Genomic DNA, 27,689 nt, shown 5'->3' on the forward strand with positions numbered 1-27,689 from the left:
TCAAGGGCTAGCTCAGCAATATTTAATGAGTTTGGATGCAGAAGTTAAGCATCATGAAAATATCAGCTTTAAAAAACAAATAGTGCAGTTGTAGGTCTAATGCCTGTGGGTTGTATCCAGTGGTGTCTCTGACTGACAGAAGGCTCTTCAATCCAGCGGAAGCATATTCATCAGCAGAATAGTAAGGAAATTTTACCTGATTCAGTCCTCCCCTCACAGCCTCCTGCATCACTTCCTGCACTGTTCTGAAGGATCCCCCAACTATTTGGAACAGATCTGCGGGGGGAACAGGGTGAGGCAGAAATCGCTCCCTCTCCATACTGCTGATGGAATTGAAGAGCCTTCTGAGAGTAGAGGGACACCACTGGACATAACCTTATGCTTGCTGCATCTCAAACTGGGTGGCACAAACCTTATTGCCAACAAGCCAATATTTTATTGGACTGGCAAGTAAAATAGAGCCAGATGGAATTTACAGGCTTTCTAAGCCCCAGAACCAGTTACCACGATTGGTTACATTTCCAAGATTTTTCTACAACCATAAAGATTTGAACCTGGCTGTCTTGAGTGCCATGTTGTTTTGGTAGAAAGGCAGAGTACAAATCAAATTAAAAAAAATAATCCTCACTTCTCTGTTAGGGAAGATTTCCTGCCACCTCTCAAAACCCACTAAGCTTAACCTGGATGCAGACTGCAGAGTATAGGTTACTCTTCACTGACTTCAACATGTTTTAAGTTCATAAAGCTTTCAGCAAAGCTTTCATTTAGTTTTCACAGGTAAGATTTCACTCATTACATGCAAAAATATAGTTGAATAAAAACGAAGCCCCTGCCACCCCCCACCACATGTTTCTTCACATATTTTATTCTACAAAGTTATGGAACAGTGTTGCTTAAAGGAAGCAGTATAACTGTATACACTGCAACAGCAAAGATTTCTTAAAACAGAAGGGTTTAAGAGCACTTTTAATTTATTTTGTAAAGACTGTTTTACTTATCAAAGCAAAACATAGTATGTACAAGTCTGTATACTGTACCAACATTGACATTCATGCTGTACTCAAGCATCCTTCACTAAATACAAATATTACATTATAAACAGCTTTCAAATCAGCTGTTCCATTACAATTTACAGAACTTCTACTGCAGATTTAAAATTTTAAAAAACTTATCTGTTGTCTGCTATTATTCTGTGGTGATGAAATTAAATTCCCCTTTGTAGGTAACGATTGAGGATCACATTTCTACCTGTTTTATTACAGACACCGTGTATCCTTCTTTAAGGTACGATTTGAGATTGCATAGGTAGGATATGCAGTACTGAGTTCCAAAAATTAACATCTTTTTTTAATTTGTTCTGTGAACGTGTCATTTGCTTTTATTCTCTATAGTACTTGAATTGCAGGATGACCAGAATAAGGGGAACTGGCAGCATTTTTGAAAGATTGAAAGTGGGATATCTTAAATGTTCCACTCTATGTAAGTAGAGAGAGAAATTGGCTAAAGAGTGAGCCAATATCAGGCTTGAGCAAAGCATTTCAAGCTAGCAGCACTTAACTCTAAAGGCCCCTTCAGCAGACACACATAACAAGAATTGGTGGACTCTGGAGTAGAGTTTTAAATTCAATCTTGTCTCCTCATAGAGAAGGCAGCTGTGATATAGAGAAACAGAAAGTTAAGGAGGGGACAGGAAAGCAAGTGCAAAAATAAAATAAAATATGAACATGAAAGAAAGCTGGTCTCCCCTGGACGCCAAGGGACTTATTTTACTGAAATCCTTACTGGTCCTTTTAGTTACAAACAAGTCAAATATATATAAGAAAAGGTTTTCTTTTAACAGCACCTGGTCCGTCAAATAAATGTAAAAGTTTCAAATATCACCACCAGCTATTTTTAGGCAACACTGCAAGGTTTTTCCACATGGACAATGCAGTCTGGATGAAATTACTGCGATCTGATGTAAGTAAGAGTCTCTGAATAGAAGACAGAAACAATAAGAGTTCATATCAAATGATGGTACAAGAATTGTACAAAGACAAGAAGAACAGAAAAAATGAACATCATTTACATGTTTAAAAGTAGGTACTTTGTTCATAAATATCTTGTCCAATGACTAACCTTTTCTACTTTAAATATTCAAGTTGTTATTAGATTTTATTTTCCTCTAGAACAGTTTGCATAAAGTGACTTCGTTCTGCATGGTGTCAAATTAATGGTTGCTTCTACCAGTAGATACAAAAGTCTTTGTTAACTTGTCTGTTGTAATAAAACTTTGAAATTCTGCAGTTCTCGTATACTTGTAGAAAGTCTATGAGGAAAGGGAAAGACAAAGATAGGGATTAAGAAAGTGCACATTGTAATCAGTCTAACGGTGAAAAAATTTGCTTGCTATATGGTACGCTCAACTACTTCATTCGTAATTCCTCTTTAAACAAATCAGCACTTCAACCTAAAACTGACCAATGTGATTGATTACAATAATGGTCTCATTTACCATCATCAATATGCATGTGCCCTGTGAAGCTGAAAGGCAGCACACTAAAGAACATTGTTCTCAATTCAGAAATTGGGGGAAAATTAGACATATACAAGATGCCTACAAATACTTCTAATATCTTGATTAAAATCAAAAATTTCCATTTAATTAAGATGGATTGTATGTTTATATGATTTTGTGAATTGCATTACTGTATGAACTGCCTTGAGAGGGCAATATAGCCCTTAAAGGTAGTTAATTTTTATAATAAAAATTAGAAACCACATTAGGAGACAGTCTAGCCTATAACTACATAGCTATAAACAACATTAAAAGAGTAACTTGCCTTCCAAATGCATTTAAAAGAGCAACTATTTCTTGCCGTGTAAGTTGAAAACCTTTTGATGGACTGTTTTCAGGAAGGTTCTTTATTTCTTTTTCAGAGAATAAGATCTTCAAAGCAGTTCCTAAACCCTGAGTCTAAAAGAGAGCAGCCCATTAAATGGCAAGTATAGTACCCAATTGTTAACCAGAAAGTTTCAACAGTTTTGACAAATGATTATGAATCAGTACTAGTCTTTCCACCATCTTCCACATAATTGTTATGAAATGTCCTAGTCCTATACCATTTCAGATCAGATGAATACATTCATTATCAATGAATGAAAGACTAAAACCCTACTTAAGAGAAATTCTTTAGTCATCAAAAATATAAGCATCTAATTTCTCCCTGAGAGATTTTGGAAATACAAGGGTTGTATTCAGCTGTGCCCATCTGCTAATGGAATGGACGCTGCTGGAAAAATTGATTCTTCTACCTGTGTGTAACCACCCCCACCCCCGTGTGCCTCTGAAATCTGCTCCAGACGGTTGGAGAATCCTCCAGGTCATATTTGGAGAGGTGCAGGGGGGAAATCTCACTGTGCAAGTGCAAGCGCACTCATGCAACAATGGATGGAACCCAAAGAATGCAAGTAATACGTTTTAATTGATACAAATATATTTCTGTCACTGTGAAAATGTATACTATACCCCGTGAAAGAACAAATGGTCCTCACAGTGTGTGCAGCTAGAAATCATCAAGTGGCAAAACTTAATATGAACAAGATGGGGCTCATCTGGTTGCGTGCCAAGGCTGATACATTCCGCTGAACTGATAGGAACCAGCCACAAAATGCAGAGGTCTGCCCCACATATCAGGCTCTAGGCCCATTTTAAGTAATATCCCTAAACTCCTAGAATCAGAAGAATGTGGTAGCTGCCCAAGCATGAGAAACCATTTTGCAGCCTATGAGTACATTAATTCACAAATGAATAAGGACATCACATACCTGCAATTTACCCCATAACCTGCATTTATCACATCCAACACAATCCATTATGCGGGATATGTTCTTGAAATGTAACCTGAATTCTTCCTACCGAGAAAGAGAAAATCTTATTTACAAGATTCAGCTTGGCTGAAACCTCTTTTTAGCAACACTAACGTTTTGCAGTTCTAAGGATATTCTTGGGACTGGTGCAAATGCAAAGCTATTCTCTCTCAATAATGGTTAGGAGTGACAAGCTCTTCCTTACTGCCCATGGCCCATGTGCATAAATTCACCCACCCTCTTTCAGAGGTAACCGTACTTGATGTAAAATCAATGATTAGCGCAAACAATCGTTTACAAACCCACTTCTAACCACAGTTGCAAAGTGTGGCTGGGAACTAACCGGGGATAGCATATCAACTCCACTGGCAGTTTCACTAAATATTGTCAACCCTAAAAAGAGGAGAGGGAGTTTGAGCAGAATAGGGCAGTTGGTTACAAGCCAGCTGGGCACTCTCACTGTCTTTATGGTTGAGATAGGGCAGCTTTACATATCTGTAACAGTCCTTTTAGGCGATTTTGAATAAGTTCTGCTTTGCTTTTGTATTAGTAATGCTTAATATTGTTTTACAAAGTAAACAAGCCTCATTTTAAAAGGTAAAAAAATAGTGGTTGGCACTGAATTACAAAGATACAACGTGTCTGTTAGCCAACACTATGAACGTGACCTAAAACGAGAGCACCAAAGTAATGCAAGTGAGTATCATGGCTAGGCTAAGAAAGAAATACAATAGGCTGTGATGAGTGATGCAGCCCACTAGCAGAAGTGGGCTGCATCACCGCTCCAAGTTCTGTTCTGGATATGGAGCGGTGTATAAATATTGTAAATAAATAAGTTTCAGAGTTTTATTGTCAGTATTATTTCCACCTACTCTTTTGACAACTCCCAGAAGCGCTTCTTACATTTTCAAAAATTTAGAAAAAGATTAGGGCTTGGCAGGACTCCTGCTCCAATGGAAACTAGAAAAGTCAAGTGTACAAGTTAAAGCCATAGTCAAGATTTTTGAATGAACAATTATCTTCTTTGAATCCATGACCCAATCAAACGAATTCCATTTGTGTTCAAATATCTATACACTTTTAAAAAAAACAGGTTTAAGCCATGGTTTTAAGGTTGACACAATTTTCCTTGCTTGTTGTTGTTGTTGTTGTTGTTCAGTCGTTCAGTCGTGTCCGACTCTTCGTGACCCCATGGACCATAGCACGCCAGGCCTCCCTGTCCTGCGCTCTCTCCCGGAGCGTGCTCAAGTTCATATTCATTGCATCGGTGATGCTATCTAGCCATCTCATCCTCTGCCGTCCCCTTCTCCTTTTGCCTTCAGTCTTTCCCAGCATCAGGGTCTTTTCCAGGGAGTTTTCTCTTCGCATTAGGTGGCCAAAATATTGGAGCTTCAGCTTCAGTATCTGTCCTTCCAATGAGCACTCAGGGTTGATTTCCTTTAGGATGGACTGATTTGACCTCCTTGCAGTCCAGGGGACTCGTAAGAGTCTTCTCCAGCACCACAGTTCGAAAGCATCAATTCTTCGGCGCTCAGCCTTCCTTATAGTCCAGCTCTCACAGCCATACATTACTACTGGGAAAACCATAGCTTTGATTATATGGACCTTTGTCGGCAAGGTGATGTCTCTGCTTCTTACTATGCTGTCTAGGTTGGCCATAGCTTTCTTCCCAAGGAGCAAGCGTCTTTTAATTTCATGGCTACAGTCACCGTCTGCGGTGATCTTGGAGCCCAAGAAAGTAAAATCTGTCACTGCTTCCATTTCTTCCCCTTCTATATGCCAGGAAGTGATGGGGCCAGATGACATGATCTTAGTTTTTTTAATGTTGAGTTTCAAACCAGCTTTTGCACTCTCCTCTTTCACCCTCAACAAGAGGCTCTTTAGATCCTCTTCGCTTTCTGCCATTAGGGTGGTATCGTCTGCATATCGGAGGTTGTTGATAATTCTCCCAGCAATCTTAATTCCGACCTCTGATTCATCCAACCCGGCATTTCTCATGATGTACTCTGCATATATGTTAAATAAGCAGGGTGACAATATGCAGCCTTGTCGTACTCCTTTCCCAATTTTGAACCAATCGGTTGTTCCATGTCTGGTTCTTACTGTTGCTTCTTGACCCTCGTACAGGTTTCTCAGGAGACAGGTAAGGTGGTCTGGTACTCCCATCACTTTCAGAATTTGCCACAGTTTGTTGTGATCCACACAATCAAAGGCTTTAGCGTAGTCAATGAAGCAGAAATAGACGTTTTTCTGGAATTCTCTTGCTTTCTCCATGATGCAGCGAATGTTGGCGATTTGATCTCTAGTTCCTCTGCCTCTTCGAAACCCAGCTTGTACTTCCGGTAGTTCTCGGTTCGCATACTGCTGAAGCCTAGCTTGTAGGATTTTGAGCATCACCTTGCTGGCATGTGAAATGAGCGCAATGGTGCGGTAGTTTGAACACTCTTTGGCGTTGCCCTTCTTTGGAATTGGAATGTAAACTGACCTTTTCCAGTCTTGTGGCCACTGTTGAGTGTTCCAGATTTGTTGGCATATTGAATGCAGCACTTTAACAGCATCATCTTTTAGGATTTTAAATAGCTCGGCTGGAATACTGTCATCTCCGCTAGCTTTGTTGTTACTAATGCTTCCTAAGGCCCACTTGGCTTGCTTGTACACCTTATGTAAAAATATCATTGAAGTTATTGTGCTTACCTTTAAAGATTTGGCCCCTTTTTTGTCTCCAGCAAACATGGATTTTTCATCGAAGTGCATAGGGAAGGACCTGGATGAATTACATAAATGAACTGCTAAAAATATATCTTTTACCATTCAAAGTCTACTGAAAGTACTCTATGTTTTACAATTACTTGGGAATTTTTACAATGGTGGAAAACTTGGGAAGGAAATTTTCGTTATGACAGTACCAAGTAACAAATTATAAGTCTCGGGCCCACCCAAGTACATGGAGTCTCCAATACCAGCAGCAGTGCAGAATGGTTAATCCCGTAAAACGTTTTAGGACTCAGTCAAAATATAGGTTTAGATCACGATAAAAGCACACATAATAGGGCTGGTGGAAGCTACTTCCTTGCCCCTCCAGCAGGCTCTGGGGTAGGCTGTGGCACAAGAGGGGGAGCCCTAGAGGCAGAGGCAAGGTCCACAAGTGAAACTACTGCTTGCAGGGGTCATGTCTACCTAATTTTTGGTGATCCACCTCTTTCTTCATGCTATGGGCCACCCATTCAGCAGTGTGTCCTGACCCTTGGGTGTGACTGCTGGGGGCAGGGGGAGAATGGCAGGAAAGCCAGTTTATGTCAGCTCTATTACACATGGTTTTGTCTGAGTCTTAATGTTAAGTCTCCCCCTTGAATCTGAATTCAGAGCTACCTACACTTCCTTTATAGACTCAACAGCTTATATTTCCACCTACTTAAATAGGTATGTGCTTTTGCATAGCTTGGCCACTCCAGCTGTACCACCCGCCCATTTTTCCCAGATGATCAGTTGGGCGGTGGGGACCAAGAATGCTTAAAATATGAACCTTAGGCTCTTTATTGCATTGTTTTCTCAGCAAACAGCAATCTCATCAGCAGCAGAAGTCTGAAGCATGATCACTTCCTAGTTTGTTTTCTCAGCAAACAGTGCTCTTGACAGCAGGATCGCTGGGGGTAAATGAACTGCTAAAAATATTGACGAGACAAAAGTGATCCTGGTGCCAAGATCGCTGTTTGCTGAGAAAACAATACATAAGTAACCACAGGCCTTCAAGTTAGGAAAAGAGTACAGGATCTCAGACCTGGGGGCAAAGCCTGGCCCTCCAGGTTCCCCAGATATCCCCAACCCCTTTCTCCTGACTAATTGCTGGGTGGTGTCCTGGCTTTGGTGCAATTTTAAACCTAAAAAGGTTTAAATGTCTCCTAAGACTTGGTTATCGGCATTAAGAGCTTTAAGCTAAAATATTATGGTATTTTGACTCTGCCCCTTTTGCCTTCAACCCCGCCCACCGCTGGAATGTGCCACATGTGTATTCCAGCCCCCAGCCCACACCAGATGTTTCCCCTGGGGCTGAAAAGATCGTGCACCCCTGATTTCCGGTAAACCAACTACTTCAAGTTTTTTTTCCTCTTAAAAAGAATCTACCACTACTGACTGAATTATGCTTTGAGAGGACAGAATGAGATGATTTGCAGAAAGCGAATCAGCGAATGACACCTGACAAAGCTCCACGTAAGAGGCACAAAGAGAAACCTGAGCAGCAGGGGGAGACAAGTTTCAGGAACCAGGGTGGCTTGTGAGGAGCTCTCATTCCCACCCTGAGATATTCCAACCTGCCCACCCTGAATTTTCAGCTTCCATTTAAAGTAATTAAGTCTCTAGCTCTTTTATATGTAAATACATAGTGTACAGGCAGTATTCTATCCAAGGGTTCACTAGAAGTAAACTTGTTCTTGGGTGCTGTTGCATTCATGTCCTGCTATGCTTCTCATTGGTTACTGCATGAACAGTATGCTAGATAACACTAGATAAGAGCAGCTGCTGTCTAACTCCCAGTGTTTGAGCCAATGAGTATAAAGGCGGGGGGACGACAAACAATAATTATGCCCCTTATTTTAAAATGGCATAAAGTGTTACTTTATTAATGTTTAATAGAATTAAATAACTTTATACCTGCTGAACTACCTGTATTTATGTCCCAGCTATTCTGCAATGATTCCCTGACAGCTTAGGTCCCCTCACCACAAAACATTTGGCTATAGGACCGGGGGCAGAAGTGCGTTAGCAGGCCAACTGCTCAACACTACATGTTTCTCCCCACCCCCCCATTACACACAAGAAAAAAAAAGAATTCCTGTTCTGCACAACAATTGCAACAACAGCCACGTGAGGGCAGTTTTTGCTTTTTGCCAGTGGTTGTTGTCCTTGTAGGAAAGGTTAAAGAAGTATTTCCATTTCAGACTCCAGATACCACTTTGACTCTTATTATTCTTGCCTGTTTTAATACTTTTAATTCCCTGTACTTTCCGTGAATCCTGTTATTCAACTGACTGTACCTAGCTGCATATTAATTGTGGGATATGAAGGCACACTTACTTTGTGTCTTTGAAGATTTCTAACAAGAGGGACTTGGTTCCTGTATCCTCTTGGGAATTTCCAGTGTAAAGGTCTACAATTGAACGCTCAAAGTATGATGCAACTTTTGACAATGCACGCAGTTCCACCAAATATAAGAAATATAAATTTTTAAGCCGTCTTGGACCTTCACTTTTTGTTTCAGCAGGGTCAAAGCGATGGGTGAATTCCTTGACATTGGGTCCCCAACGAGGTCTCCCCCAAGTTTCTGAACAGAGAAAACAGTATTTTTAAAGAAACTGTACTAGGTTGTTCAAATTATGTTTGCACAGAAACACTGTAAGAACAATTAACTTCCCACAACAATAGAGAGGACAGCAGTATTAAAAATATCAAATACCTTCAAGGAGATAATTTGCACAAAGATGCAAGTTGATACTAGCGTGAAGTCCAGAAATGAGCTTATAGAATACACGTTTCTCAAGACAAAGGCCTAGAGAGAAAAAAAAATAAATTAAATAAAAACTGAATTGATGAAAGTATGACTTAATGGTCCAGTTCAGATGTAATGAGAAACCATGGTTTCCCACTATGTAAATGAGCCATCACATACTCTCCCCTCTTCTTCCTTGAAGGCCATGGGGAAATGCACTTCAACTTTTAAACAAACACAGCTCTCCGTGACATCCGAGCATGGGAAGCTGTGGTTAGTGGATTCAGACTTTGCTCTTACTGGCAGAAGGAAGGAGAGGCAGTGTTCACAGATTCCTCCTTTCCTCTGTAGCCCCCTTCTGCCCTCTGAAGATCTGCTTCAGAGGGTTGGGGGACCCCCAGAACGGGGGGGGGGGGGGCTGCAGGGAGGAGATCATTGAAAGTCACCCGAACTTCCACCAGCAGCATCCTCAGCCTTCAGTGGAAAAAAGGAGCCCTTCCATTCGCCAAAGGCTGCATTAGAATCCAAACCACAGAGAACAAGCCAGGATCAAAACATGGTTTTGAATCCTGGCTTGTTATCTTTAACCAGTTCCCCAAATTTGGACTTCATGGGAAAAGTGCAATGTGTTTAAAACTGCATGTGGATCTTCTCCTCTGGCACACAAGGAGGAGTGGGGAACGTACAAGCCCAAAGCTCAGCACAGTTCATTCATGTAATAGAAAGCCATGGTTTCCCTCACACCTGAACCAGGCCAACAGTTTGGACCCAGAATTGCATGAGTGGAAACAGCATGGGTGGCTGCAGCAGGAAGGAAGATGCATCAACAGGTAATATGTACCTTAACTGTGCACATTATGGGATATAGATTACTTTCTTAAGCTTATGTTCTGATCGTGCTGTGACGCTTAATCTTTACAAGACTTGGTTTGACTCAGACCTATTAAATCTATGCTATTATATCCAGAAGATGTAATAGCACAGCTCCTGGCTCCCATTAAAAATGATTGGAGCTAAGATATTAGTAGCATAGTACCAACTTCATCATTACAATCTTTAAGGTAAAAATGACCAAGTCTTGTGGAAGGGATTAACACATAAATTGTAGCATGAACTTTTATGGGAGAGAATTAAATTCATTAGTCTTTAAGGTACCATAGGAATGTCTAGCTACGTAACTAATATAACTGTACTCTATTCTGAAAATGTTCATTATTATTTTTACAAGACTTTATTTACCTTCTAGCCATGTATAGAAAGATTCCCCTGTGAACATAAAAATAAATTCACATTAGTACTTTTAAAATAATTCTAGGTTTTTAAAATAACTTAAGACATGAGCTTAAAACAATCTCTCAGAGCATATAATGTTTGGAAAACTTAACAGACTGATAGACTTGATTCTTCATGTGTCATTTTCTTGCCACTCATTTAAGTGATCAAGAATTTGTTTTATTTAAATATGCATTAATTTTTCTATTTGAGAATAAGGCTTCAATCTGACGCATACTTACATCTTGTTGAGTTCAATGGGATTTAATTCTGTGTAAACATGCACAAGATCCAACTGGGCACCAAGAAAAGCCTAGTATTCTAATCTACTGTGCTGGAATTCACAAATGCGATGAAGAACCCCCTAGAGATTCAGTGATCTGCTTATGTGTTAATGACAAATGCCTATGCCGACCACCAATTATTCTGCATCACCATAGTTCCATTTCTGCCAGCCACAAGAAAAGGACAAGCAGCTATGGATACCATCTGTGTTCCAAACCCTGATTATTGAGGTCCCCTTCCGCATGCTCTGATTTATCTTTCCTTCCCTCTGCCCTCTTTCCTTCCATAATAGAATTCAGCAGTAGCATTAAATATGGGATTATTTTAAATTTGTATATCTAGCATATTTCACCTGCTGTATTTTATTTACCCAGAGTCTTAAGAGACACAGTGAAAGAATATTACAATAACATGACGACTCACCATCATCCTCCCCTGAAAAAAGAAATGTTGTAGGAGATGAGTAACATAATTTATTCCAAGGTTATGACTGTACTGAAAAACACACATTTGTTAATTTTTAACACATTTTTAAAAATTTGCAGTTCACCCCATCAGTTATTTCATTCAGGATATAAAGATCCAAGTAGTGAAATAATTGTGTCCTACTGTACAAAACATGAACATTTCAAACACAAAGCATAGTATTAAACTCAAGTTTCATTATTTGCTAATTGAGGACACAATCCTATGGCCACTAGACACTGTCTAGGCCATAGGATTTTTCAGTTTCTGGGAACCGAGGTCAGAGCCAGGGCTCTGAACGTGGTTCCCGGAAGCCACACTCCCTGCCCCCTCCCCCTTGTACCCGGTGCGGTTCTCTCCTCGCTGGCTAAGTCTCCAAGCTTGGAAATGGAGCGTGGAGACAGGGGAAAGGGGGTGGTGATCATGGAAGGTGCATAACGCAGCTTCCTATGCATTGCATGGCCTTCCCTGCTCCCACTCCAAAGCTCCCTGGTTAGACAAGCAAAATTGCCTGTCTAGCCAAAAATGCAGGGTGACGGAAGCACAGAGGCCTCTGTGCTCCAGCCAGCCTGCATTGGATAGTCATCAGCCTCTGATTTCAGAGGCTGACAGCTATCTCCATAGGACTGTGCCCTTAACTTGGTATTTTCAAAAGCAATTCTACATCTAGGATAAAATGGAGAGGAGCATTATGTACCCTGCCTTGAGTTCCTTAAAGAAGAAAATAGGTAGGATATAAAGTAAATAAATAAATAAATTCCTGAGTAGCCAGAGAAAGATGTCCAAGAATCTAAATTTTATACAACCATTTATTTTTGCAAGTCACAGGTTAGTCAAGGAATGTGTTTTGCAACTTCCAAGTAAAATATCTACTGCACAGCATTAAATAAAAACAAAACGAAAATGATATTTTCTACTACATCAGTGAAGTTGCTATTACTCATTCCTGACAAGATAAGGGTATCATTGGTTAATGGTTTAATCATTCAGTGGAAATGGTATCTGACCAGCTCTTTAAGGGAAGTGCAACACCATCCAAGTCAGATTTACAGTTTCAGAGCAGAGGAGGGAGGCTTTTGGATTCAGCATTGCTGATGGATGCATGAAAGGCAATATCAGTTATGTATACCGTTCACTGACTACAGTTAATGTGCCAGGCACATCCTTTCTTGGAGAGGCAGCCATAGTTATCCATGTTCTAGCAACATCCAGGTTAGTCTGCTATAACAAATTGTATGTAAGGCCTTTCAAAGTGTCCAGAAACTTCAACTCATAGAATCATAGAATAGTAGGGTTGGAAGGGGCCTACAAGGCCATCGAGTCCAACCCCCTGCTCAGTGCAGGAATCCAAGTCAGAGCATCCCTGACAGATGGCTGTCCAGCCTCATCTTGAACGCCTCCAGTGTGGGAGAGCCCACCACCTCCCTAGGTAATTGGTTCCGTTGTCGTATTGCTCTAACAGTCAGGAAGTTTTTCCTGACTGATGCAGAATGCGGTGGCCAGATTGTTAACTGGGACTGAATACTGAAACTGTATTGTTTCTGAGCCCCATCCAGCTGATTTGATCTTTAAAGCCCAGAATAGCCTGGGTATCTAAACAACCTCCTTCTCCCGTATGAACCTGCTTGTTAGTTGAGATCATCTTCAAAGGCCCTTCTCTGTTTGCCCACACCTTCAGGCATTACGCAGGTAGCAAGCAGAGGGAATGCCTTTTCTGGGTGATGCCCAAACTCTGGACCTCTCCATTGCTATCTTTTAGGCACCAAGAGAAGTCCATCCTATTTGGACAGGCTTTCAGTAGTGTTTAGACACTTTAGCTGATGTTTTGTCTTGCTGCTTCTTTGCCATATTATTGTTTGTAGTTTTATTTATTTGGTACAGTATATACTAATGTTCTTATATGGATTTGTTTTGTAAGCCAGCTTGAGGGCACCTGACAAGAGGCAGGATATATCATGTAAGTATATAAACAAAAATAGTTAGATTAGAAAAAGAACCATTACTGAGTCTAGATGTGGACCATCTCTACTCATTAAGTCCCTGTCGCTTTCCTGAATGACACAGCTGTACTGAAATTTCAAAACCATTCTTTTAATTACGAAGGATTTAGTGACCCACCTTTGCTTGGTGCCAGTGGATTTAGTGGACGATACACTGATCGTGGTCTAAAGAGAAAAAAGATTAGAAATAAGTTTTTTCAATTTAAAGTAACTTAAAACATTTCAATACAAAGAATTTTGCCCTCCGTCCCCAGTTACTTGAAGCAATTTTCTTCATAGATACTGTTCCACACTCTCCATGCGGAGGGCCCTTTGTATCCAGTGTAACGCTCTGGATTCAGCAGCAAATCCACATACTGAGCATCAGGAGATCTTTCATCTAAAGAAAAGAAATCCACTTTGTTTATATACTGAGATGTGCCATTTCCATGCAAGAGAGAACTATAACAGGAAACAAAAATAAGCTGATTTACATAAAAAGCCAAATGTGATTGTTAGTAATAATAATACATTATATACAAGCATTTACAGATGGGAAAATAAGAATTTGCACATTTTACCGTATTTTTCTTATGTACTGTTAAATACTTGAACAGGGAACTGTTGTTTAGAAAGATTAAAATAAAATGCTACCGCAGATGGCCTATTGCAACTTCTCTTCATTGTTTGCAAAATGCTGCAAAATTTGATGGAAAATTGTAGCAAAATACTTGTTACAAACATTCAAAGCTACAAAAATACTTACTACAAACATTCAAAGCTACAAAACATCAATAATTCCTTATGAAAGGAGCCTAGTTCCAAGTTGAGATTTAAAGGAACCCAATTTAGTTTTCGTAATTCCTCTTGCTATGTTTTCTCAACTTTAATTGTAACTACATAAAAAAGGGAAAATAACTAAATAACTACACAAGACAATCCTGCTGCATACATGGCTTATAGAGCATATTTCAGCTCTTTTAAGATGCCTCCTATCTTGTCTTTCTAAATTTTGTATGATTTTTTTTGCAGCTTGAAGCCTATAGCACTAGGAGAACCAGCAGAGACTTTCGAAGCACAGTACTACTACGGCACAGCTCAAATGATCCTTCAAATCATGGGTTGGAGGATTATGAAGATGCATATTCGCATGCTCCCCTCTATTCCCTGTTTAGTACTAACATAATTTGTGATTATGTCCAAATTAGGAAATTATGATTAGTGCTTGCCCTTCAAACCAGAATCTTGAAGAGGGTTTCCAATTCTAGTTTAAAGGACACTCTGTGAAGGAGTAGGCTATTAGTATATACTATATAGGATGGAACACTAACGCTAGCTTAGTTTACTGGTTCGTACATCAAACAAACCAAGCTTAGTGCTAAACGGTAAATAGGCAGGAAAGTGTGAATGAACACATGGCTCATTTCTGTTTAGATGTTCATCAGAATTGAGCCTATTTTCTAAGAGCATTTGGCGCACACATTGGTTGGGTTCACACAACATGACAAGTCGAGTATGGGGTCTCACTGAACTGTGGGTTGTTGTGTTGTGTGAACCCAGCCACACTAACAAACAACCCACAAAGAGAACTCATAGTTTGTTCTTGGTTAACAAACCATGGTTTGTTAGCACAGTGGGGTTTATACAACATAACCCACTATTTGACAACCACCCATGATTCAGCAACAACCCACACTCAACCCATCCTCTGGCTTGTTGCACTGTTTGAACCAGGACATTCTCTTTGTAAAGTACATGGATATAATTTCTTAGTTTATTAACTTAGGTACACATTGCCTTGAAAAGCATATGGTTAAAAAACAAACTATTTTACCATCAAGTTCACAAAAATGGTCCTGTGAATCATCATATCTAGCCCAGTCAATGAAAGCCTCTTTAGTTTGGTTGCTGTTGAAAGGAGAGAGAAAGAATACTGGCAAATGGAATTAAGGCATTTATTTTCATTTGTATATACATCTTCCTTAAAATAAGAGATTACTACTGAGATGAACTTAAATATCCATTATAGTCCCAACAAGACCTTAAAGGCAGCTCATTAAAAACTAATCACAAAATTAAGTAGCTAAAACCATCTCATCAAGCTAGCAGAAGAACGGCATAGAATACAAAATACTTGTAGTAACACTGTCAAGCAACTTCCTGCATACAGCAGTTTGAAATTAACACCACAATTGCATAGCTACACTACAAATGCAGCAGCATTAGTTTAGGACTATCATGCCAAAGAACATATTTTGTATCCTTACTGTATTGTTCTTTAACTTTTTCTTAATCCAAAGGGCAGAAATACCCCATGTTCCACACACAACCCTAGCAGACAAGTCTTGGTTGAACGGAAAAGGTGGAGAAGATTACTACTGCCTGAAAGTGAGTTTAAAATTCATTACTATGTATTTCTAGCAGGAGGACTGTTCTGAAAACTAAGGGGCAGTATCTGGAAGATCCTGCCTCCTCTGTTGCTTGTATTCATCACGTCTGTCATTTCAGCTTCCCAGATACAAGTGTTTGGGCCAATAGCTATGCTATATCAAATATGTTTTCGATGAAGGAGACAAGACAACATGAATAGATTCTCTTTTCCACAGAACCTACAAGAATAGCAACTGTAGAGAATTATTCAACAGAAGTTACCAAGTATCAGGCCTGAACTCTCCCATTAACATTGAAAGAAGGCTTACCTTAATGTACTATTAATTGCTCCCAGTTTATTAGCTTGTTCACAGTCTTCAAATTCTTTGGTATGGTTTGCTGTCTTTGAATACTGCAAGACAAGAATATATATTTCATATATTCAATACCCATGTTTTCCACTTTAAATCCTCAGGACATTTGCCTGTAACCTCCATAAAGTAGTATTGACTTACAAGTGGGATAAATATTAAAGTATTAAATATGGCTGATGTTTCAAAGTAACAGCATCACCATACTCAGAAACAGAAATTTCTGTTCTTATGCACATTTCCAAAATCTCTTATTTTACCCAAGTACCGTGGGTCATAAGACTCCAGTATCATGAGTATGTATGTATGTATGTATTTATTAAATTTATTAATCGCCCATCTGGCGATCAGATGTGTGTGCATATTATATATATGAAAACAAACACATGAAGATTGAAGTATGCATTAATGAAACACTCTTCTTCAGTGTTTGCTTTACATTTTCCCCTAGAGACAATTTCCTAAATGACATTTTAGGAAGAAGCTACTTTATGAATGCTTTCTGACTAGCTTGCCCATGCTACCAGATTAGTTTCACTTAGCTTCTGCTTACCTTTGGAAAAGGGGAGGGGGGAGTGGAGAAGTAGAAAGAGAGTGAGCAACTGTGTTTCCATGGCAAGGAAGCACAGTGGGACTCTAGCGCTGCTGCCAGCTTCAATTCTCTCAAGTAGGAGAGAAAAAACATATATACACAAACAGTAAGTACAATGCCGCCACTGGTTTCATGGGTAAACATAGCATAATGCTATGGTAGCTCTTGGGAGTGGCATGAGTGTGCAGCAAGGTCTGGCATTTCACATGCTTTCTGATGGGGGTTGGGAAGAAGAGAAAGGAATAGCAAAAGCTGTCATTATTTCAGAAGACATTACTTACTTTGTTACCACTTCCGGCTTTAATTCCAACTGGTACTTTACTCTAAAAGAAAGATACAAATGGCAGGATTATTTACCCTTATCTTTCACAAGTCACTCTTACATTCAAAATCAACTGAGCAGAAGAAAGTTTAATACGTTAAATGAAAGAGTCAAGCTTGCAAGAATTCATTTGAGCATCCATACAAGAAGATTAACTGTCTGAGACTTGGAAGTCTTTCACTTATGATTTGACCATTTTTGCTATTGGCCAAGATTGCAATCTTATACACATTTCTGTAATATGACGGAATTCAATTTAACCTCTGTAAAATGCTTAGGATGGGGTTGTAAGTCTGCTTAGCATTTAAATTAGAATCACTCATCATACTATGGCCAAAACTTACAGACAGTTAAAGCCAGACAACCTGGATTTAAACTGCTGTAGTACCGCTGACTTAAGAGAATGAAAAGCTACTATATTGCCGTAAGTACTTAAATTATCTTACCTGGTCTTTAAATTGAGCTTCTATTGTCTCTTCACTCAGAACTAAAATCTCAGTACCAAAGTATCTTTTCAACACTAGACAGTGTGATGCCAATAAAAACTATAAAATTCTCATAACTCTAGAAATATGAGAAAAAACCCACTATTATATGTACACAGATTTATACCAGTGTCCGCCCTTCAAAATGACAAATGAAGTTCACCTTATCAGCAGAAGAGATCTTGTTTTGACTTGCTCCTTTATCTTAAAACTTACCTCCGGACAAGGCTCTACATGGCAATCTCTGATAGAGCAATGGCCGTCATCAGCCCAAAAAGGACACGGTCTCTTCAGATTAACCTTAAAGTCAAGAGACATATACATGCCATCAATTAATTTTGTCAGCATGAACGAAAGAATAAAGAATCCTCCCTTAAATACAATACACCTTCTTAAAATGTGAGATTAGGAAACCTAAACAATCTTTTCACTTACTCAGTTGATCCCAACGCATTCTTCCCACATGAGCAAGTAGCAATCATTTGGTGGGGGTGGGGGTGTGCACGCACGCACGCAAGCAAAAGCAATTTCTGAGGCATTCATTTAGAAAGAACTTCACGGTCTGTTAAGATTCTTCAAATTTAAATTGGAGTAGTGTATCGACTTCAAGAAATTAATAGAGATAAAAATATAAAATGTACATTAAGCCATTTCTCTAATATTAGAACTTGCATCCTATTTTCCATTCCTTGCTTACTGGAGCCATCAGGCCTTGACAAGTGCTGCTGCCACCAAACACCCCAACCCCCATCTGATGAGTAGAAGACCCAGCATCAAACGCTGACGTCCTGGGAAAACAGCAATTTAGAGGCACCTAGTCCCTCATTAGCCAATCTTGCCAAGCCTCAACTGAGCTTGGGCAAGAGATCCTGCTCCCATAGCAGAGAAAGAATTGGGGGATCCTAGCTCAGTGGCAGACCATATGCTTTGAATATAGATGGTCCTACATTCATTCAATCCCTGGCATATCTAGCTAAAAGGATCAGGTAGCAAGTGAGGAAGGAGACCAATGCTTGAGATCCTGGACAGTTGCTATGAGAACAGACAGTACTGGGCTAAACAGGAGCTAGTCTGACCTGGCATAAGGCATCCTTCTATGTTCAGAGCCAAGGTGTCTCAAGTGTTCAGGCTTGGCCTCCACTATAATAGCATCTTAGCTGAAAGAGTAAACAGGAAGAAACTTACAGAAGACACGGGGTTTGCACGATCACACATGCTGGTCATGAGTCACCTAACTGACATAATTACCCTTGCCTGGAGCGGGTTGTTGTGATGTCCGAAGCTGGTGAAGTAGGTGGTTGGGGTGGTTTACAAACCACCCTGAAACCCTAGAACAAGCCATGGGTTTCAGGGTGGCTTGTCCAAGAAAAATAAGCCACCCTGTGAAGAACGCGCCTGGTTTGGACAACATGACAACCCATCATGGCTGGGTGCCCATGGTGGGTTGTTGTGTTGTGCGAACCCAGTCCATGATCGTGCAAAACTGGTAATTATCTCCATCATCAAAGCTGCAGGAGATAAGAGCCATGAGGATACCAAGGTGTTGGCAGGCAGCCCATACTCTCATTTCCTAGATATCAAACCATTACGCTATCCAAATCCACCAGGCAGCCATGAAACAAATCTAACGTTTAGAGGGATATAATTATGCATGCTCTTCACAAGCAGAATCAGTGAAGGAAGTACATTTAAAATCTACAGGTGCACAAAGGTTTTTCAGAACTTTTTCCTGTAACGTTAGTCTTTTATCACATGAATACCAAGTCCAAATCTCAAGGAAATGCCAAAAGTACAGACCAGTTATGTCTCCCTTCACCCCCTTTACCACACAAGAATGATCAGCATAATATGTGAACCAGGATCTCCAAGTTCAGCTGCAATACGTTCCTTGACTTAAGTACATTTTAGAGAAACTTTTGATCAGAGAAGTTGCTGAACTTGAATTCTGAGAGTTATACAATTCATCCAAAAGAATAAAGAGATGCGGTGATGTGCCCATATATTCTCAACATTAAACAGAAATGAAGCCTGTTCTTTCAATCCATTTTATTTAAATAATGTCATTTTAGTTAAACAACTTGTTTTTACATTAAAAAGTGAGCCAGAAGGATATAAAAAGGCAAACAAAACTGGAGCACAGTGATAGCCAGGATTACTTTTTTTTTTTTTCAACTACAGATGTATTTAAATCCATTAGCCCATCTACTGAACTTTGAAACACCTTTTGTAACTATTAATAAGCAGGAACCACATTACACATTTTAACCCTGGCAAGAATCCCTTTTGCCAAATCACTGAATAATTTAAAAAACCTGAAGAACAGAATTGCTCGCTAGGAACTGGGATCCATTGTCATTACTGAAGCTAACTGCACTACAAACATCAGGAATGTATGCTCAAGAGTAATCTAATATTTGACAAGGAAATTAGTAATCTCCAGCAGTGATATAGTTTTATGATCCTGTGTTGAAATTGTTCATTGTTTGTATTTTTGCTTTATTGGTCTGTGATTTTTTGTGTAATAATATTGTAATATATTTGTTTTAGAATAGGGAACCTGTGGCCCTCCTGATGTTGCCAGACTCCAGCATGGCCAGTGGTCAGGGGTGATGGGAGTTGTAGTCCAACAATATCTGGAGCACAACAGATTCCCTACCCATGATATAAAAGAATTAAAGAAGAAAGTCAGGAGAATAATTCTACCGAAAACCCCCACAAGTGATATTTGCAATTGAGCAGATCTAGCTGTGTTCAAATGAACTGGCAATCACTTGTCTTCTAGGAGTTCTGAGCTTTAAAATGCCACATTTCATTTCAAATTACAACACTACTAGCATTATCAGTGCAACAGAAAGACAGTTTCCAAGATTTGATCATCTTAATCCTCTTTCTACCATGGCACAAAGACTTATCCAGCATACAACTGCTGCCTCAGCTGATATGTACCACTTAAGAGATTTTTAAGGTTATAGCAGTACTTAAATAAATCTAGTCTGTTTGCATATTACATTTAAAATAGTTAAATTCCATTCCAGGCTTGGCAAGCAAAGCTTTCAGATTTTCCATTTCCTTTCATATACACGGACCAAACACCTTGCAAAAAAGTGGGCTAATGATGCTAATCCTAATATGAATAAAGATGCAGAAGTGGAAAGTAATCTGTTTAAATTAACGCAAAAAGGCCCTTTACATTTACTGCTGGTGAGGCCTAAGCTTAAAGATGTGTACAGTACACATATTTAACCAGCCAGTGACTTGTGTAGCTTATGTCACAGTTGTGTTAAATTCTACCGGATACTGAAAAAAAAAATTAGTTCAAAATCTTTCCAGAAGAATCAAAATCATACTTACTACACATTGGAGTGGGGTGTGTATGTGTGTGTGTGTGTGTGTGTGTGTGTGTGAGAGAGAGAGAGAGAGAGAGAGAGAGAGAGGGTGAGTGTATGTGTGGGGAGGCTATTTTTGCCAACAGGCTACTCGGGGGGGACGGGACCCAGCATCACTTAACAGGCGTTTCTGACAACTCTGGTTGTTGACAATGGCAATATAGCATAGCATCTATTAAAAATACATGGCTGGACCCAGAGAAACATGAATGGAACTCTACTTGTGCAATGATGCCTTTCTGGCTACTCCACTGTGGAAAGGCATTGAAGGGAGGCTACGGTAGGATGGGGAAAATTGCCAGAATGGAGAGGGGCTGCCTTGCACAAGTGGAAGTATCTTTCTGCTGGTCTAAGACATCTTTGGATCCAAGCCACACAGTATTTAAAATAAAAATCACATGCTTAACCATTCTGTGACTGGGAAGAAGGTAGGTGGACCAGAAGATTACACATAAAGGTGCAGGGAGCAATATAAACATTTGCAAATCCGAAGAAGAAAATGTTTCTAGCATGATTGCTAATGAGGCTGGTGGCCGGACAACAGAATGCTTTGCAATGTATAATTCTGAATCAGCAACACACTATTTATCAAAAGTTATCAAACAGATATGCCCACTTTAAGTATTATAACCTTCAAATTAGCAGTTTTATCAAGAGCAAATTTCATAAGCAACAGATGTACCATGCATTTGTTTCACATTAGCAGAAGTCATACAGCTTTTATCTAATTTCAGTATATTTTCACTACAGTATACCTTGGATCAGAACACTGCTGAAGGTCATTAGCTGTGCCTGGTCATCATTCTTTGCAAACAGAGATTGCTCTAGTAAATATAAATCAGAGATAGGGAACTTCCAGCCTGCAAAGGTTCCCCATCCACCCTGCAAACTGTTTGGCTCCCTCTGCGGGCCCTGCCCCCTGGAGGATACCAGGGGCTTGGGGGGGGCGGGGAGGAATTCCCATTATTTGTGATCAGATATAATTGGAGGATTCCCCTTACCAGGCACACTGCTTGTCCTCTCAATGAGTAGAAAGAGAAGCAAGCTAAGTCTTTGCCTGCCCTGCATCCTACCCAATTGGGGCAGCAGGGAGGAAGGTGTGGGCCAGGCAAAGCCGTCCTGACCAAGTGCTCCTCCAGCTGCTGCCTCAGTCGGGGTGGTTTTGCTGTGTGCAAGCTTTCCCCAACCAAGGAAAGCCCTTCTCCTACTCATGGGTTTCCTGTAGGAAGCTGGCTGGCCACTGTGTGAACAGAATGCTGGACTAGATGGACCCTTGGTCTGATGCAGCAGAGTTCTTCTTATGTTGTTAAAGCCCACATGCAGCAAAGCCGGTTATCAGCTGAAGCACTGGCCACACCACTGATGTCATCCAGCTTGTGAAAGACTGGGCATGGGGAGGCCTTTGGCTCCCCACCCCGAAACTGTTCTCCACCCAGATGTAATGGTTAGGTTTAAATATAATCCTTCAATCATTTTCTTGGCAGGTTCAATCAATTCCATTAAGGAAAAAAGGAAAATCATTTTTTTTAACCATTTCTAGATTCTAAAGTAACTAGCAGATACACATAAGTGTTTTTCAAATACTTCAAAACACAAATGCATTAAATCTATACTAGTGAATAGTATTTCAGACCATTGCTCTTCATTTTCCGCAATGTATTTTCCATGTTGTATAGATTTGCAGCTTCTAAAAATATTATTTTCTTATACCCCATTTCTTCCTTTTACTTCTTGGAATAATAATCTTTACCTTTCCTTCAGAGAGAGAGAGAGAGAGAGAGAGAGAGATTAACAAGCCATTCTTACTGTACCTTGTAATATCTGAAATAGTCCCGTTCTTGAAGTTTCTGTATTTTGGGGAAGATCTTAAAATTGTTGAATTCATCAATGCTTTCTATGTCACACAAGCAGTCATCAAGTACTCCTGTTAGCTATAAACAAAAGAAAAAACACAATGGCAGTATCAGTTCAACTACAGTTTTTGACTGAGCATGAAGTGGGGCAGAGAAAAGCATCAAAAAGCATTCAAGAGTATTTTCAACAATTCAAGAGACAATCCAGTTATTCATACTGATAGCCACTGCATGGCACAAAATGCCTTCCCAGTCACACTTCCTTGCAGGAATTTTCATGAAACCCACACACATATCGTGATAACACAAACATATGGGGTTGTTACTTATGGCAAACAAGCATGTGCAATTGTGTGTGGATTGTTGTATGTCACATTTCATGTGAATTTCCACATGGAAATACCAGCTGTGCAGGAATTTTTTTATGTGTGAGGCAGCCTTCAGTTGCTCATTGTTAGGACCACTGAACTTGACTGGAAAGGGGCACGGATAAGACTTATTCAATATTGTACACAGAACATGTATCACCCCACCTTAATACAGACTATCCAGAATCTTGAATTAGTATTTAACCGTTTCACCTAAATTATCCTGTACATGGAATTCGATATTACTCTTGTTTTAGTTGAATGCTCAGTTAGACCACTAAGCACACCCTGCATTACTCTTGATTTTATCTGTGTCACTGGAATTCGGAAACGCTTGACAGTGTGATAATATGACTGTTGTTCATAATCAGCACTATAGCTTAAGCACGGACTAAATTCTCTCAGAGGAACAACTACCAAGAACCGTGCAATATGTCTGTATTGCGAGATAGATTTTTGAATATTGTGAAACTGACATTAATTTCTCCCCCACCACATAAAAGATTGGTGACACTGGAAGTGTGCAAATGACCCCACTGTATCAGAGGTGCAGACCTATTTTAAGGTAGGGGGCCAAGCAGCTCTCTGCGGATCATGTAACGTCATTGGATATGCCTCCACCCATCATCATCAAGCAAGTCTGGCAAGTACAAATTTGATATATTGAAATATTTTTTTCAATTCTCTTCATGAAAATTCTTGAGCGGACAACTTGAAGTACAACCATTAAAGAGCTACCAATGAGGAAGAGCCACGCACCCTTTCAAAACAAGGAAGTTCTATACAAGTATTACAAGGAAAAAAGCCAGAGGACTTCAACTACAGACTCATTAGAGAGATCAATCAAAACAGGCCGAGAAGCATGTGTTAAGGATGTGGCCTGAAATAAGTGGCAGCAACAACAACAGAATATGTTTACGCATGGTTATGGATAAGCCATAACAGTACCAAAATATTATTGTCAAACATTAAAATGTGTTAAATCTGAAGAGGGAAAAGTAGACCAAATCCCCATATATTTATTTAGCAACAGCAACCTGTAAGTACTATGCAGAATTGGTCAAAACATGATTTCTACACAGAGGATTTACATATAGCCTGTGTTCAGACATAACAATAATGATAAACTATAGTTTATGGCTACAAAAACAAGCCTCGGACTCACATGCTCCCCTTCTCCTCCCCTTCTCTGAGGGAATGGCCACAAGCAGATCAGAAGCTTTTGTTTCAATTTGTTAGTAACTGCAGTTAGGGTTGAAACAAAATAACTTCATAACCCAGAGTTTGAAGTTGGCTTGTTTCAGTAAACCAGAGTTAAGATTAACCACAGTTTCTTTGAGTTTAGGTGTAAGAAGCTGTGGTTAATTTAAAAAAATGGAAACAAATGCTTCGAATCTGCTCCTTGTGGCATACAGCTCAACGGATATGCAGCAGGAAAAGTGAAACTTTTACAAAGTGCTTGAAAAGAGCTTGCTAAATATCAGCTACAGGAAGCTGTAAACTAGTTCAATGAAACCACAACCCACGCCATTTCTCTAAAATAATGCAAAGCAATCATATACTTATAGATTGAAAATACCCCCCACCCACACACACACACACACACACTTACTTACCACATTAATCTGGAAAGTACAGAAATTATGGAATGCCAGCTAAACATAAACCTCTAAGAAATACCTACTTGTACATTAGTCTAGTTTTGCAACCTTTTAAAATTCTTATTCAAGACCGAGTTGATATTTGTCATCTTCAATTTGCTTGCATTCATCCATATAGACCTGCCTTCTTACCACAGATACCTAGATCAATACTCTTGAATACAGTGATATATATTACACAAATACACTATTTTTCAGGCTGCTGCATCTTAACTCTTGGACATATTTTCTCTACAGGCATGGGGGGCAAATGCTATACTCCAAGCAATATTAAACTATTGCAGCAAATGATGAGCAGAGAAAACTGACATAGGCAGCAAAACCTATACGCTATTATGAACAATAACATATAATCTGAATTAAAATTACAAATAACATCTCAAAACCTTTAACAGTTCATACATGTGTACGTACCATCCAGATTTTAAGTAAACATCTAGATGTAAAGAGAGGATCTTCTTCAATCTACGCTCACAATTCTTTTTTAGGAAGTGGCACATATTGCTAATAATAGCATCCTCATATTTTGTGTCTTGTTGTCCCACTATATGTTATAATTTCTTCCAGTATCTTAGCTAAGGATTTTTAGCTATTTAACCGCACCTTTCAATTTTACAAGAAAACAAAAATCCCAAGACAATTTCCTGATTAAAACAAAGGTTGAAATAGTCTTCATCCTGTTCAGACCCAGGCCCCACCCTTAACCTCAACCTGCAACATGGAACCCGCTTCAGGGTTTTTTTTAATCCATATATACCTTTCTTCCTCCTTTCTCATTTCTCTCATCCTTCCCATCTTTCTTTAAAAATCTACCTAAACATACAAGCAGAAATAAATAAAATAGCAGTGGTTCCACTATCATGATCACCTTAAAGATGCAACCCATATATGGGTCTCTCTCATCCCACTACTAGTTGCCTTGTCCAACCTTTTACCAGGTAAACTGGAGCTGTTATCTAAGACGTGGCTATATCTTTTAAGGAAAAGACAGATGCATCTCATACACTTTTTCACAAAACTCACCCCAAAGTTCAATGTTTTATCTTATTTTTAAAAGGCAAGTTTAAAGGCCACATCATACAATACATGTTGCATATGTACACACCTAAGACGCTTTAAGTATCCACCTGTGACAAACATACATACATCAGGGAGGTGGTCTCTTGACAATTAATAGTTGATGTATTAACCTCTTGAATACTTTTATATATTTATTTGAAGTATTTATATACTGCTTTACAACAAAAAATATCAAAGCAGTTTACAAAATAAGGTGGCTTACAAACATGTTTAAATACAGTTTACAGTCTTAGGGCCACATGTAGATCTTCCTCCTTTGAACAAAGGAACAGCCTTCCTCACCTTACGCACAATTGTCTGTGCAGGTCCTGGCAGTCTTAGAGAACAACCCCTCCCTAAAAGCACCTGTGTGCTCCCACCCCGCGCAAGCATCAGGAACAGATCAGATTATGCCAGGGTGGGAGAACAGGCCTGCTGCTACACCCTCAACTTACTTTCAAAGAAAACGGAGTTGAAATATTATGATAGACAGTAGCATGACAGAAGGTGGAGTTGATACACAACACTTCGGGATTATGAAAGATGAAAGACGCTGAGTATGCAAAGCATTCCCTCCTCGGTTAGACAAACTCTGCATTTCATTTACATCGAAATACAGCACCGTTTCCTCCTGCTAGGAAAAACGGGCTTCCTCTATACGTTCCGCTTTCCCTGCTTGATAGAATGCAATCCCACTTGGCACGCTCCTGGCTCAATTACAAACCAGCATTAAACATCTGCTAACCCAAGTCGGAGCAAACGCAACCGCTTCACGATCTCCCCAAGGAAGACCTCCAGTACGCCTCGCTGCGCGAGGAAGAAGCGCTCATCAAGGATGCTGCCGTCTAAAACTGCTGGCACTTCTCCTCTCCCGTCACAGCTCGAACAGGAGCCCGCTGGATGGGGCAGGCAGGATCAGGCTCACCTGCCGCACGCACGGAAGTGGCTCGCCAGGCTCTAAGGCGGACCAGAACTCCCCCCGCACCCGCAGCTTCTCGCCCTTCACCCCTCTCACCTGGGCCTCTATCGCACCCCCCAGGCAGCCGATAGCCAGCCCCGCCAGCAGCAGCTGCGCCGCCAGCCCCGTCTCCGCTACAGTCCTCCGGGCGACTCCGCTGCTGCTCATGCTGCAGAACCCTCTCGCCGCTCGCCCAGGGGGCCCGTGCCCCTCGCCGCCGCCTTCGGGCAGCCAGGAGTCCGGGGCGGGCGCCGGCACCACCGGGGGATGCCTCTCCTGCCTCCGAGTTTGCCTCCGCCGCCGCCGGGAAAAGAACCGGGCGGGCGGGCGCGCGCGCGCTCGTCTCCTCAGCCGCCGCTCTCTTCCCCTCGCGCCAGCCCACGCGCCGCTCTTGTTGTGAGCGGAGAGCGTGCGCGCGCCCCACAGCAAGCTCTTCCCTTCACACAGGAGGGACGGCGGACCTTCCCTCTACGTGACCGCGCAAAGCGTTTCGGGAAATGTAGTACAGCGCCGTCATCATTTCTCTCTAGTTATATTTCTCTGCCTCAGACTCGGCTTAGGAAAGGGGCGGGACAAAGACAGCGGCCAATGGGAAAGAACCACGCGCCCCTTCAAAACAAGAGGAGGCAGTTTATAACTGTCCTGAAGAAGCGGAAGGCCCAGAGGGAGCCGGTTGCTCCGGGGCGGCGTCGTTGTTGTGTCGGTGTCTAGAGGAAAAAGCATGCAGGGCGTTCGAAAGGCAGCGGTTGCGCTTCCGAAAACGCTTTTGTGTCTTAGAACTTAGCACCCTTTCGCAAAAGCTGTACTGAGTATCAATACGTAAAAGATAGTTGCCCCGTTCAGCGCTGCTGACCTCTCAGTCAAAATCACGGGGGAAACTTTATTAATTTTTTATCCATATCTGGCAAAAATGCTGCTCAAGGTTGCTA

The 27,689-nt window shown here is 40.5% G+C and overlaps 1 protein-coding gene across 2 annotated transcripts; it reads right to left on the reverse strand.

Moving 5' to 3' along the window:
- On the reverse strand, positions 1-27,158 carry ERO1B (endoplasmic reticulum oxidoreductase 1 beta). 2 transcript variants are annotated; one of them, XR_014786802.1, is made up of 17 exons: positions 26,818-27,158; positions 22,673-22,792; positions 17,692-17,775; positions 16,950-16,991; positions 16,035-16,117; positions 15,170-15,243; positions 13,615-13,735; positions 13,475-13,521; positions 11,315-11,326; positions 10,574-10,600; positions 9,302-9,394; positions 8,923-9,169; positions 6,544-6,613; positions 3,808-3,894; positions 2,823-2,956; positions 2,119-2,308; positions 942-1,973 (listed from the first exon to the last, which is right to left on the reverse strand). XR_014786802.1 is itself a non-coding variant. In XM_084828190.1 (16 exons), exons 1-16 carry the CDS (start codon positions 26,926-26,928, stop codon positions 2,248-2,250), a joined length of 1,413 nt encoding a protein of 470 aa, XP_084684316.1. In that variant the 5' UTR covers positions 26,929-27,158; the 3' UTR covers positions 1-2,247. The 2 variants fall into 2 exon arrangements, 1 of the variants encoding a protein (XP_084684316.1); XM_084828190.1 differs by having other exon boundaries at positions 1-2,308.
- Between the last annotated feature and the right edge of the window lie 531 nt (positions 27,159-27,689).

The sequence above is a fragment of the Heloderma suspectum genome, chromosome 1, assembly GCF_057233095.1.
Source record: "Heloderma suspectum isolate Gila_16-S chromosome 1, 16-S_ref, whole genome shotgun sequence".
NCBI classification, from domain to species: Eukaryota; Metazoa; Chordata; class Lepidosauria; order Squamata; family Helodermatidae; genus Heloderma; species Heloderma suspectum.